Here is a 12,906-nt window from a genome sequence, read left to right on the forward strand (position 1 = left end):
TTTTATGGTGGGTTAGTGTGGGGTTTGGGTGACATTTTTTGTAAATAAAGATTTTCAATAAGGATAGAATTGTCATTTTTTTAGCCAAATAAGGAAACCTGTAAAGTGGAGTTGAATGCACGAAAATGGAATACATGTAAAGTGGAGTTGAATGGAGGGAGTATATACTCTTCTCTTATTAGACACATGTCCTTGTTTCTTCTTCTACTTTGACAACATTTTCCCACACTCTTCTTGTTTCCTTAAAACAACTTGTCTTCATTATTGCCAAAAAAAAAAAAAAAAACAACTTGTCTTCTTTTTATATTTTTATTATGTATATTATTTATTTATGATAGTATATGATCTCAGGAATTCTGGGTTTTCCCTCTCTTTTTGTTTTTGTTTTGTTTTGTTTTTGATCATAGAGTGATTTAATTAATGTGAGATCAAGTGTGATTTTCTGCTGTTAGGGTTTTGTAAGAAGAGGAATAAAATGATGATTTCCTTGCAAAGTGCATCTAGACATCATCATCATCATCATCAAGTATCAAATTCTTCATGTTTTGATCTTAGGGTTGATGCTTCATCTTCCAATAATAATAATAATAATAATAATAATAATAATAATAATAATAATAATAATAATAATAATTTGCACCCTTTTAAGGGTGCTGAATCTCGACAAGGTTTGAATTCTCTACTCTTTTATGTTTATTTTTAATTTTTAATGCAGTTTATATTATATGTTTACTGATTCAAACTGTGAAACTTGGTATTTTTTAGAATTTTAGGTAACCTGATAATGACACTTTTTTTGGTGCACTTAATAGTCTTGTTACACTTTAAATTGACTGAAAGTTTCAAACTGTGTCATCACTAAATTACTGGGTTAATTATGTGGTTATCGCTTTGGGATTCGGGTGGGAGGTGTTTTTCTTACTAGAATTATTATGTGAGTGGCATGGAATCATGCTACACAATATACGATTCGTAGGAGCAAATATATTTTAGTGTCCATTTGCACACTAAAATATCAACATGCTCAATCAATCACATGCGAGGCCTCAGAGAGGATTAATTATGGGATTTCATAGCTGCTTATTAAAGTTAAACTAGTACTCATGAAAACATTCCATATTTTTCTATGTTTTATCCTTCTACACTTTTGGGTTGGCTGCGCTATAGTCAACTAGCTAGCTTAGTTCAGTTAGTTGGTATTGGTATTGGTATTGTCATTCAGTACTGATGACTGATGACCTCTATTCAAGCCTGCTAAAATAAATTAATGTTATTGTGCCTCTCTTTACACCCAACCAAATTTGTGTGTTGGCTGACATATACCGACCCTTATCGTGAAATCATAGAAGAAGATGTGTTGTTGGACCTTGCTCACAAGATGTACAAAGGTGGCAATTATAAACAGGCTTTGGAGCATAGTAATACTGTTTATGAGAGAAATCCTCTACGTACTGACAATCTTCTTCTTCTCGGTGCAATATACTACCAGGTTGCATTTCTGCTCTTTCTGCTTTCGTCCGTTCCTTTATTTTTGTTGGCTTTGCTTCCTTAACTTTTATGTTGTACCTTTGCAGTTGCAGGATTTTGATATGTGTATAGCGAGGAATGAAGAAGCCATACAAATTGAACCTCAATTTGCAGAGTGTTTTGGCAACATGGCAAATGCATGGAAGGTAATTTTGCCGTGGCACACATGTTTATGGTTTTAGCGACGTTAAGTGGTTGCTAATATGCCTGCTTTCACAGGAGAAAGGAAATGTTGACCTTGCAATTCGATATTACATGATTGCTATTGAGGTATTCTTTCTTATATCAGCCTTTGATAAACTCGCTGTGACGTGTAATGGCTTGAACACTGAATGACAGGCAAATGTCAGCTAAGCTAGCTGTAAAGTCACTGAATGCTCACGACTTGGGCTCAAAACAAGTCAGCACCTCTTAAAAAAACACTTAAATGACACAGTTGGATTTTGTGTGTTGACCTTTACGTTGTTTCTAGTTGAAGTCTTTGATGGTTTCTTTTTAAACTGGGACCTTTTCGTGATATTCAATATGATGGCATCGTGTTTGATACTCTGTATTAATCTTACTTTTCCAAGTTCAGGATGTCATGTGTAAAACCGTTTCATGTAACGGTCAGACTAAGACATCTATGGCCATAATATAAGTTATGGAAGTTACTAAAACTTGTTAAAAGTGTATTTTGTAATTAACATGTGGTTTAGACAAATACTATTGTAAAACCACCTTACATGAGTACAAGCGTTCACAAATAATATTTTCATTACTTGTTTTGGTAACAGTTAATGTATCGGTTAACCTACAGTCTTAAACGTGATGGTATTTGAAATCGTTTTTTTTTCTTGTTTAATCACTTACAGCTCAGGCCAAATTTTTCGGATGCCTGGTCAAATTTAGCTAGTGCTTACATGCGTAAAGGAAGATTGACTGAGGCAGCCCAATGTTGCCGCCAGGCACTTGCATTAAATCCTCTGCTGGTTAGTTACATATCTTGTATCTGATCACCTTATCTCTAAGTCAGTTTTGTTATGTAGTTTTAAACTTGTACAGCACATCTCAGTTGTGTTCTGTTGTCACGTGATCAGGTCGATGCACATAGCAACCTTGGGAATCTGATGAAAGCACAAGGCTTGGTACAGGAAGTAAGTTCTTCACTATGATTTCTGGACTGAAATATTTTATTCATTAGCTGATGCAGAACAATAATTTTTTGTTGTTGTGATCCTCAGCTGTCGAATAAGTATCCGATTAACATTCTCTGAGTACTTGATAGTGTCGCACGATTTGGGTCACTACTGTAATTCACAAATAAGATTAGATGTGCTGTTGTACTTACTGTTTCTTACTTGAGCTGCATTTAACTCCGTCAGAGCTTCTCTTGAGGTTTTTTATCCTTCCGTTCTTGTACTCACTTGGTGGAAATTATGGGAAATGATTTGAAAATTGTTTTCAGTGAAGTCCATGTATCACAATACCTAAATCAGAACTGAATATCCTCTTTCCTCTGTCTCCATAAACTAAGTTTAAAAAATAGCACCTAGCCGCAAAGCTTTAGCTAAAATCCTCCAGGGCTGTAGGTGAACTTCGTACATAAGGCACACCTAAGGCGCATGAGGGGCATATCTTTTCTTCTAATAATTTTATCATACTATTTCCTTATCCCCAGTCATCCTATTACGGGTATTAGTGCATATTGTGCTCCGAATTGGGATAAACTTACTAGTTTTAGCATCACCAATTCACCGAAAGTCTTTTTCTTTTTGTTTGTATTGAATTTTGTTTTGAAATGTTCATTTCTTTTTCTCCCTCTTTCTCCTTCTTCTATCACCAGTTGGGTTACTGATGTGAGTTACACGTGTCCATAACTGTCTTGTTGCACAGTTCAGTACAGATGTGAATTCTTAGCTACAGGCCAGGCTCAAATGATGGTTGGTCTTGTTGTTACTTCCATCACCAAGACTCCATATTCTGGAATCTATTGTTGTGCAGGCTTATAGTTGCTATCTCGAGGCTTTACGAATACAGCCAACTTTTGCTATTGCATGGTCAAACCTTGCTGGCCTTCATATGGAGTCAGGTGACCTAAACAGAGCACTTCAGTTTTACAAGGTATGTCATGTTTGCCCTTTCATTATCTGCTTCCTTAGTTGTTCTCGTCACGTGTAAATTGAAGAATGACTTTGGCTTTGTGCCAGTAAATCTCCAATATAGCGGCACTCAGATTTTCGAAAATTTTGACTGGAAAAATATTCTCACATTCAAAAGCTTTTAAACTGTAGCTTGTCCCTTGAGGCTTTACGGATACAAATAAACTTTTTCTGTTGCATGGTCAAATCTTCTTGGCCTTCATATGGGATTAGGTGATCTAAACAGAGCACATTATATTTTAACTCGAATTCTGAAAGTTGTCTTTAGACTAAAATATATACTTAACATTGAAAACCCTTTTTGAACTGTATAAGAAACTAAACTGTTATTATGACTCTTTTTGATTAAAAAGTAATATTATACTTTGCCAAGATTCTTACAAGTGAAGAAGTGATTAATATCACACTTTTTATACTTTTGAGGACTGTGGCTGGCTGTTTTCAGGAAGCGGTGAAACTTAAACCAGCATTTCCTGATGCATATTTAAACTTGGGTAACGTTTATAAGGTTAGTTTTCTGGCTTCACTTCTGAGATTCGACAGATTATCTGATTGTGGTACGTGGAAGACAACCAGACTTTTGTGAACCATTTCCAGGCTTTGGGAATGAGTCAAGAAGCCATTATGTGTTACCAGCATTCCCTTCAGACACGGCCAAACTATGCGATGGCATTTGGTGAGCTTCTGCTATACTTGGTTATATTTCATTTTACGTCTTACATACCAAAGCAATGGATGTACTGTGACTTGAAACATTATAGGATTTCAGATGTTTGAAACTTTTAAATTTCTATCTGTAGGACTGTGTATGACGTTTTCGTTGATATTAAGAGAGAATAAAAATTCAAGAACTGATGTCAAAAGGAGTTCAAAATTTCTTCGTCACCCTTTCCATTAACTTGAATGCTGTACATCTACCTTTTGAGTGTTTGGACCAAAGTTTCAGGAGATGAAAAATTAATTAATATAGAATGTATGGGGCCTACTCCAAATGGGTGTGTATTGCGAGTTATTTCTTACTCGAAGTCAAATTGTAGTCAATTGATTTCAACATCAGAAAAAGGAAAATGCAGTGAATCATAATGAAAGAGTGAGTAAAAATGAAATGATTAGGGCTTTAGCGCCCTGGAGCGAGAGGAGGGATTGAGTTCTGGGTAGACCGCAAGTAATGCATATTTGTGAAATTTTCCAACTAAAATAGAGACACAACTTCAATATTTTGAGGCTGTTTACTTCTTACATTTTGAGTTCCTTCTGGAATAGGATTTAATTGTGGCAGCTTTATGAATTCAGTTTCTGAGTTCTTTCCTATAAATACGAGCCCTTCCTTTCTTTTCTTTTTTTCTTTTTTTTTTGGCTTCTCCTTGTCTATTTCATGATGTGGCCGTGGTTTACATTCCAGGTAATTTGGCTAGTACTTATTATGAGCAAGGGCAGTTGGATCTTGCAATTCTTCATTATAAAGAGGCTATTAACTGTGATAATGGTTTCTTGGAGGCTTACAATAATTTGGTTAGTTTTGGAAACATAATGATGTTGCATTTCCATTAGGCTACAATTGCAGCTTACTGAAAAATCATTTCATGTATTGCCACCTTGTTTTAACAGTCAGGCATTGCTAAGGTAAAAGACCTAAGCTGTTATGTTATTTTTTTTTTGCCAAGGGTAACGCGCTTAAGGATGCAGGAAGAGTTGACGAGGCAATTCAATGTTATAATGTAAGTTCTCGTGATTTACTTTATAATAAAATGCGTTTTTTTCCCCTGATAGATCCTCTTGTTTCTCTCTACTCTAACTCCATTTTCTGTAATATTTCTCCATGAAGCAATGCCTGTCATTACAACCACATCATCCTCAAGCCTTAACAAACCTTGGAAATATCTATATGGAATGGTATAATCCACTGGTTTCTTTTTTATTTATTTGTTTAAGTGATGACTGTTTTCATTATTTGCATTCATATCCAAGTCTATGATTAATTTGCCACTTCACTTTGGCTGAGTATCTCTGTCATTCCTATACGACACTTCATTAACATGATTTTTTTTTATCACAAAATAGATGTGTCAGGCACACTAACTTTCCAAAATCGCATCACGATACTTGTCTCTCTTCATTTTAGGCCAAAAGGATGAAATATTTTCACAAGTAGCCATGTCCAACAATCCCGTCTTGGCTCCGTATGTGACGTCATTTCATTTTTTACGCCAAAGCATGAAACTTTTTCCAAAAATAGCCGACTGTATTGCATGCATCAGACACTTGCAGGCTTGCAGCCGAGTCGGAGTAACATCGAGTGAAAGTATACTTTTATTGATAGGCCTTCTGGTGTAGGAATATGGTGGCAGTGGCGGCTACATATTACAAAGCAACCTTGAGTGTGACATCTGGGTTGTCTGCTCCTTTCAACAACCTAGCCGTTATTTATAAACAGCAGGTAGGGAGTTTTAAAATTTGAACACTATTCTTTCTTCTCTATATCTGTTTCTTTTGTACCCTCACGTACATCTGACTATTCTCTCTATTTTTTCTCCTAAATATTAGGGTAAACATGCTGATGCTATATCTTGCTATAACGAAGTTCTACGTATTGACCCAATGGCGGTTGACGGGCTTGTAAATAGAGGAAATACGTACAAGGAAATTGGAAGAGTAACAGAAGCAATTCAGGACTATATTCATGCCATAAATATACGTCCAACTATGGCTGAAGCGCATGCGAATCTGGCTTCAGCTTACAAAGATAGGTGACTATTTTTGTATACTCCTTGGTACTGTTTTCCAGAAGTTCTTCGCAGTTGTTCTTAAGTTCACTAGTAATTCTTGATACATAATGATTTCTATAGCGGACACGTGGAGGCTGCTATCAAAAGCTATAGACAAGCATTGGTTTTACGTCCAGATTTTCCCGAGGCGACATGCAATCTACTCCACACTTTGCAGGTACTACTTGAGGGCGTTTTAAGTGTTGAAAAATAAGAGTTCCTTTTTATTTTTTATTTTTTTTTGGCCAAAATCTACCTACAAAATAGGTCATTTTGCGAGGCACTGCCTAGAGTTTTAGGTTTTGCTAATCAGGGGCTAAAATCTAGTTATTTTTGTCAAACCCTACCAAAATCACTTTTCTGGCAAAAAAGTTAAAATTTGGCATCGACTAACTGGGAACAATGATTTTGAATTAGTTCAGTTACTTAAGAGTTACAACCTCCTCCCAAAAGAAGTACCTTTACTAGAATGTGTCGCTTGATTATTTTTGCATTCAAGTTAAGACAGTACTATGAGCTATAGCATATGCCAGATTGCCTTCAAGCTAAGACAGTACTATTTGCTATAACATATGCCAGACTGCCGGTGTCTCAAAGGCTCCTTATGGTGGGCCAGCGGGGTAATCGGATTGCTTATGCTTCCCTGCCCATGTATTGAAATATAGAGAGGCGGTTTCTGGCTAACCCATAATGTAAATTGTGCCGACAATCTCACAACATGAGAATTGCAACCTTTATTTAGTCATTTCGCTTTATTCAATGATATTCCAAAGCCAAACAATAGTGAGTTTTTAGCTCTAATGGAAACAAGATTTCAAGTAGACACATTAAATGGGTCTAACAACCTATGGGGTGTCTTTTTATCTAGACATTTATCATTTGGGCAAGTGGTAGCAATTCACAAGTGCAAATATGAAAGCAATACTATTAATGGAAAAACGAGAACCGTTGGTGTTTGGTGGCAGATGCATTATAAGAGGCATGACCTTACTTGGATGTTATTTTGTAACCTTATTGCTGATGTTGGAAATTTTTAATTTTAATCTTCAATTTTCATGTAGTGTGTTTGCAGCTGGGAAGATAGAGACAAAATGTTTAAGGATGTTGAGGGGATAATCAGGCGACAAGTGAAGGTTGGACTGCCTTTCTCCCTGAAGTTGCTTACTATTTTCCACATATTGGCGTTATACATAATTGAAAAGGGAAACAATTTCCTAATATGCATTTATACTAATTCTATTTTCAGATGTCTGTTCTTCCTAGTGTACAGCCTTTCCACGCGATTGCTTATCCCCTTGATCCTATTCTGGCTCTTGAAATCAGGTACGGTAATGGAAACTGGTGCAAAAACTTTTTTTTTTCTACTCATTCATCCCATTTATGTTCTCTTTTCACTGTGATAATCAACTTTGACCACTGTTTACTCGTATTTTTTTTTTTTGAGGAAAACTGTTTACTCGTATTTAATTAGTTACAACTTTTTGAGTAAGATAATATTAAAATAATTGTTCTTACGACTTATCCATGACGACTTTGAGATTTTACCTTTACATATATTTGGAAATAGTAATGGTTAAAGTTGATAATTGTAGTCACGAGGGGAAAATATAAATTGGATGGAGATAATACTTTGCAAAAAGAAATTTTTGGTTGAGGTTTATATGAACTTCTATTTGTAGTCGCAAGTATGCACAACACTGCTCGGTGGTTGCATCCCGATATGCATTATCTCCCTTCAAGCACCCATCACCAACTCCAATAAAGAGTAGACCCCATAATCAGCGGCTAAGGATCGGGTATGTCTAATGATCCGGCAATGTCATATAATTTGGAGGTGGAAATGTCCTCATTTTCTCTTTTCTTTTGCGATTCAGATATGTGAGCAGTGACTTTGGCAACCATCCTCTCTCACATCTGATGGGCTCTGTGTTTGGCATGCATAATCGAGGAAATGTCGAGGTTTGTTTACTATACTTTTATGCCCTTCTTGATTTCGGTGCACTATCTTTCTATTCCCCCCTTCCCCTTCCCCCGTCGCCCGTTTTTAGTCCTTCGCCTTTATTTACACTTCATTATATTCATTTTGACCATCTTATTATATTACTCCCTCTGTCCCGGTTGCCCCGGTCATTTGTTGTCCTTTTCCATTTTAGGGTGTCTCAGTCAATTGTTGTCCTTTCTATTTTAAGAATGAACTTGATGAGCAATTTACTCATTCACACACAATTTGTTCCACTTGTCATTTAGTAATTGGCCCCCTCCTCTTTCATTGATCTTTGTGCCAAACACAAAAGACAACAATTGACCGGGACGGAGGGAGTATTATTTTTAAAATTTTGAGTTCGTATTTCTCTTATAGTTTAATTTTTTTTTATTGGTTTATCTCTTATTAATCGTATCAATCTTCAAATAACAAACCCAGGTTAGCCTACCCCGAATAAGTTTTGGAGCTTCATTGTTGTAATTGTGCTAAGATTGTTCTCAGGTGTTCTGCTATGCTTTAAGCCCTAATGACGGAACCGAGTGGAGACTTCGTACTCAAACTGAAGCTGAGCACTTTGTGGATGTTTCTGCTATGCCATCAAATAAGATTGCGAAGATGGTTAATGATAATCAGATACAGGTTCTTGTCAACCTCAATGGCTATACCAAGGTAAGTTATCGTTATTTGCAATTTTCTTCAAAGCAGGGTAGTAGTTACATTTCGTTGGGACTGTAGAAGTAGGAATACTTCGGAGATATCCAATTTTTACCACTTCTTTTAATGAAGGGTGCCAGAAATGAGATATTTGCAATGCAACCGGCACCTATTCAAGTCTCATACATGGGATTTCCTGGGACAACAGGTGCTACATACATCAACTATTTGGTGACTGATGAGGTTGTGTATCATTCTTTTAATTGTCTTATAGTTTGAAGTCATTGCGTCCTGTATGAGATTCTCAGATATTTACCAACCTGAATACTTGTGTATCATTCTTTTAATTGTCACAAATTCTTCAACGAAACCGTCTTAGGCTCTTAGCGTGAGACAGTCTTAATTCTTTTTTAAATCAGAAAATCAAATATTAATGGGTATTCAGGTTTTGTCACTTCATGCAGAGTCTCATACAAGAATAATTGTTCAATTTTATGGTTTATGGGTTCGTATCACGTTTAAGACCGTCTCAAATGTGTTTTTGCAATTTCTTGTTATTACTTTTTTTTCCCTTTTTTGTAAAGTTTAAATCGTTAGTGCTCCTTGTTGTTCTACTTTAGACTTGTCTTCCAATTTATGATGACAAGGCTCACTTTTCTATTACAGTTCGTATCGCCTTTCCGATCCGCACATATTTACTCTGAGAAACTCGTTCATGTGCCTCACTGCTACTTTGTAAATGATTACAAACAGGTAACGATACCTTTGGACTATTCAACTCTGTAAAATATAGTCCAAGAATTTGGATGGTAATTGGTAAATCTTCATCTATTCTCGCAGAAAAACAGAGATCTATTGGATCCAAATTGCCGGCCCAAAAGGTCAGATTATGGGCTTCCAGAAAACAAATTTTTGTTTGCATGCTTCAACCAATTATACAAAATGGATCCTGAAATTTTCACTACCTGGTATTTTCTTTTGTTCCTTTGTTAGCTAGAGGCAATAATTCTCTTATACATTATGCTAATAACATTCCTTATCTTCTTGTTTTTCCTTATTAAGGTGCAATATTCTTAAGCGTGTACCAAACAGTGCTCTATGGCTCTTGAAATTTCCTGCTGCCGGAGAATCAAGACTACGTGCTTGTAAGTCTTTCACCTTTTGGAAATAGGAAGCCATCGTCAAAAGGATTCTCATCATTATAATAAAATACGGAGTATAAATTTGACAAATAATGTTTGATGACAGAGAAATACATGTGCCTTTTTTTAGGCTGGCCTCGTACAATAATACTGTATCAGCTCTCACAAGAGAGTAGTTTCCATCAAATACATATATGATGATCTCAATCTATTCTCTGTTGTCACATTTCCTGCTTGTGACACAGATGCTGCTGCACAAGGGGTGGGACCAGATCAAATCGTATTTACAGATGTTGCTGTAAAACACGAACATATTAGACGCAGTGCCTTGGCAGATTTATTCTTGGACACGTAAATGATCTCGCACTCCCTAGTTGTACTGCTTTTTGAATTGTCTTCTGATGCTATTTATTTTGATTTGTTCCTTGATGAATATGGGATATTAATATCTAGGCCTTTGTGCAATGGACACACCACTGGGACTGATATCCTATGGGCCGGTTTACCTATGATCACCTTACCCCTTGAGAAAATGGCGACTCGGGTTGCTGGCTCTCTTTGTCTTGCTACTGGACTTGGGGAAGAGATGATAGTGAACAGGTAATAGTCGAACATCGTTTAGGTGTGATGTATTGTCATGTGCCATTGTTACTTTGTTAGATATGTTACTTGAACCCAGGTATGCGGATCGGATTTGGTCGCTTCATACGGCCTGCAAAAATAGTGGATATGGACAATGCATTTTCAAATATTTACATAGGCCCAACTGCCAGACCTGTTGGCCTTCTTGGCCTTAAGATAACTTGACATTGGGCCGGCTCTTGTCCAGACAAGTCCTTATAGGATCATCTTTATGTGATAATGTAGTAGTAAATAATAATGCTCAAATATGCCTCTTTTAAATGAAATAGAGGAGATGTTTGCTGTTTGAGATGATTGCTAAGGGTGTATACAAATGCCATACCGATAATAATATTTATTGTTATTATTGTTACGTACGTAATCTCATGTTATTAACCACATTGCTTTTGCGTATGGCAGTATCAAGGAGTATGAAGAGCGGGCAGTATCACTAGCACTAAACCCTTTGAAACTACAAACTCTTACAGATAAATTAAAGGCAGTTCGTCTGACTTGCCCTCTTTTTGACACCGCCCGATGGGTACATCATCTTCAAATTCCCTGCAATTCTGTACATATGTTTTCCGAGCTTTATTAAATATCGTTCGATCTAACCATCGTATAATTTATTCGGATTTCAGGTTAAGAACCTCGAGAGGGCGTATATGAAAATGTGGAATCTATATTGCTCAGGGCAGCATCCTCTGCCCTTCAAAGTCACTGAAAATGACATGGACTTCCCTTGTGATAAATAGGGTAGAAGCAAGCGGGCCGGGAATGTAAATAGATTCTAAGAGTAGCATTGAATCATATAGAAATAACTATTAGGGCTTGATATGATTCGAGTCTCATAATTTGTAGAAATATTGGGAGTATTTCGTGTTTCTCTACTATCGAGCATGCCCTTAAGGCTGAATAATTCACTTGTGATTGTATGATAGCATTCAAACATGTAGGTTGTAAATTTTATCCTAGTGTTTGCTGAAGCTTACGATGGGAGAGAACTGTTTTTGACATTCCGATGCCTTGAATGGTTTTTAGTGGCTTGTGTCCTTTCATCGATTCGACGAAGTCTTGATGAGAAGCGTGTTGAAAATTGTGCCATACATGTTGACTAAAGTATTATCTAGTTACTTTTATACTGTATATGATGTCAGGTGATTAACTCGTTTGCTTTTTAACCCTTTTGTTTCCATTAGACCATCTTCAATGGTCATTTAGGGTGCTGCTCAAGAAGTTCAGGAAGGCTGCAGGAGGAAGCAACAACTTTGTGTCGAGGAAGAAAACATGCAGCTGTTTGTTGAGGAAGATAGTGAGCAACTAGCCAAACTTTATTGAAATTACCGTGAATATTACCAACAATAATTTTTACTAATGCCGTCAATTAACTCAAACTCATTTGGGTGTAACTTATCAAAATTCATGTGTGACGGGACAATGAAGTTAAAGATGGTGAAGTTGAAATAGTTGAAACTTGAAAGTCTTGTCATCATCCAAAACAACCGACCCCTTGGAAGAATGTGGGCGACTAAAGAATGTGAACACTCAAATTGCCCTTCAGGAGACACTCAACGTTTCAACTGATAATATGCTTGGGATCAATCAAATTCCGTCGTATCCAAATATTTTGGAGGATTCAAAATGTGTGGCCAACTTAAGTAAAAATGATAACATGGGAAAGCAATGGGGACGACAAAGGTCAACACGCTTTCCAACAAGGTTGTCCAAGTCAATTATGGAGTTGCTCTAAAATTTAGTTTCCTAATTTCAGTTTTTCTTATTCTAGTTAAATAAATTTTAGGCAGTTATTTCCTTATCTTAGTGAAATGTAAACCACAGGGATTCATAACAGACAAAGGACAACTTCAGGGAATGCAGGGAACTTTAGGATTTTTGTAAAAACAGCAAATGACCTTGATAAATCATGAAAATTGGTGACAATTTAGTTAAGATAGCAAACTAAAACTGAGCCAAAATTTAGAATTTTAGAAGCACTCTAAGGCCCTATTCTTTTGGACTGAAATTGTCTAAACTGAACTGAACTGAATGGAGCTGAATTGAACTGAACTGAA

The 12,906-nt window shown here is 36.4% G+C and overlaps 1 protein-coding gene across 3 annotated transcripts; it reads left to right on the top strand.

Moving 5' to 3' along the window:
• Positions 1–347: 347 nt before the first annotated feature.
• Positions 348–11,896, top strand: LOC141642821 (putative UDP-N-acetylglucosamine--peptide N-acetylglucosaminyltransferase SEC). Of its 3 annotated transcripts, none has more exons than XM_074451762.1 (28): positions 348–668; positions 1,347–1,489; positions 1,575–1,673; positions 1,747–1,797; positions 2,382–2,498; positions 2,607–2,663; positions 3,511–3,630; positions 4,114–4,176; positions 4,266–4,344; positions 5,071–5,180; positions 5,333–5,386; positions 5,494–5,561; positions 6,003–6,105; positions 6,213–6,415; positions 6,515–6,611; positions 7,495–7,566; positions 7,680–7,756; positions 8,113–8,229; positions 8,308–8,392; positions 8,919–9,086; positions 9,204–9,314; positions 9,738–9,824; positions 9,912–10,039; positions 10,134–10,216; positions 10,459–10,564; positions 10,667–10,813; positions 11,255–11,375; positions 11,476–11,896. In XM_074451762.1, exons 1-28 carry the CDS (start codon positions 476–478, stop codon positions 11,587–11,589), a joined length of 2,973 nt encoding a protein of 990 aa, XP_074307863.1. In that variant the 5' UTR covers positions 348–475; the 3' UTR covers positions 11,590–11,896. The 3 variants fall into 3 exon arrangements, with proteins under 3 accessions (XP_074307863.1, XP_074307864.1, XP_074307865.1); XM_074451763.1 differs by having other exon boundaries at positions 1,350–1,489; XM_074451764.1 differs by lacking the exon at positions 10,667–10,813.
• The last annotated feature ends 1,010 nt before the right edge of the window (positions 11,897–12,906 follow it).

The sequence above is a fragment of the Silene latifolia genome, chromosome 2, assembly GCF_048544455.1.
Source record: "Silene latifolia isolate original U9 population chromosome 2, ASM4854445v1, whole genome shotgun sequence".
Taxonomy (NCBI): domain Eukaryota; kingdom Viridiplantae; phylum Streptophyta; class Magnoliopsida; order Caryophyllales; family Caryophyllaceae; genus Silene; species Silene latifolia.

Coding starts and splice junctions, on each gene's coding strand:
- LOC141642821 (XM_074451762.1), top strand. CDS start 476: ATGATGATTTCCTTGCAAAGTGCATCTAGACATCATCATCATCATCAT. Junction 2,664..3,510: donor CACAAGGCTTGGTACAGGAA/GTAAGTTCTTCA, acceptor ATTGTTGTGCAG/GCTTATAGTTGCTATCTCGA. Junction 8,393..8,918: donor ATAATCGAGGAAATGTCGAG/GTTTGTTTACTA, acceptor GATTGTTCTCAG/GTGTTCTGCTATGCTTTAAG.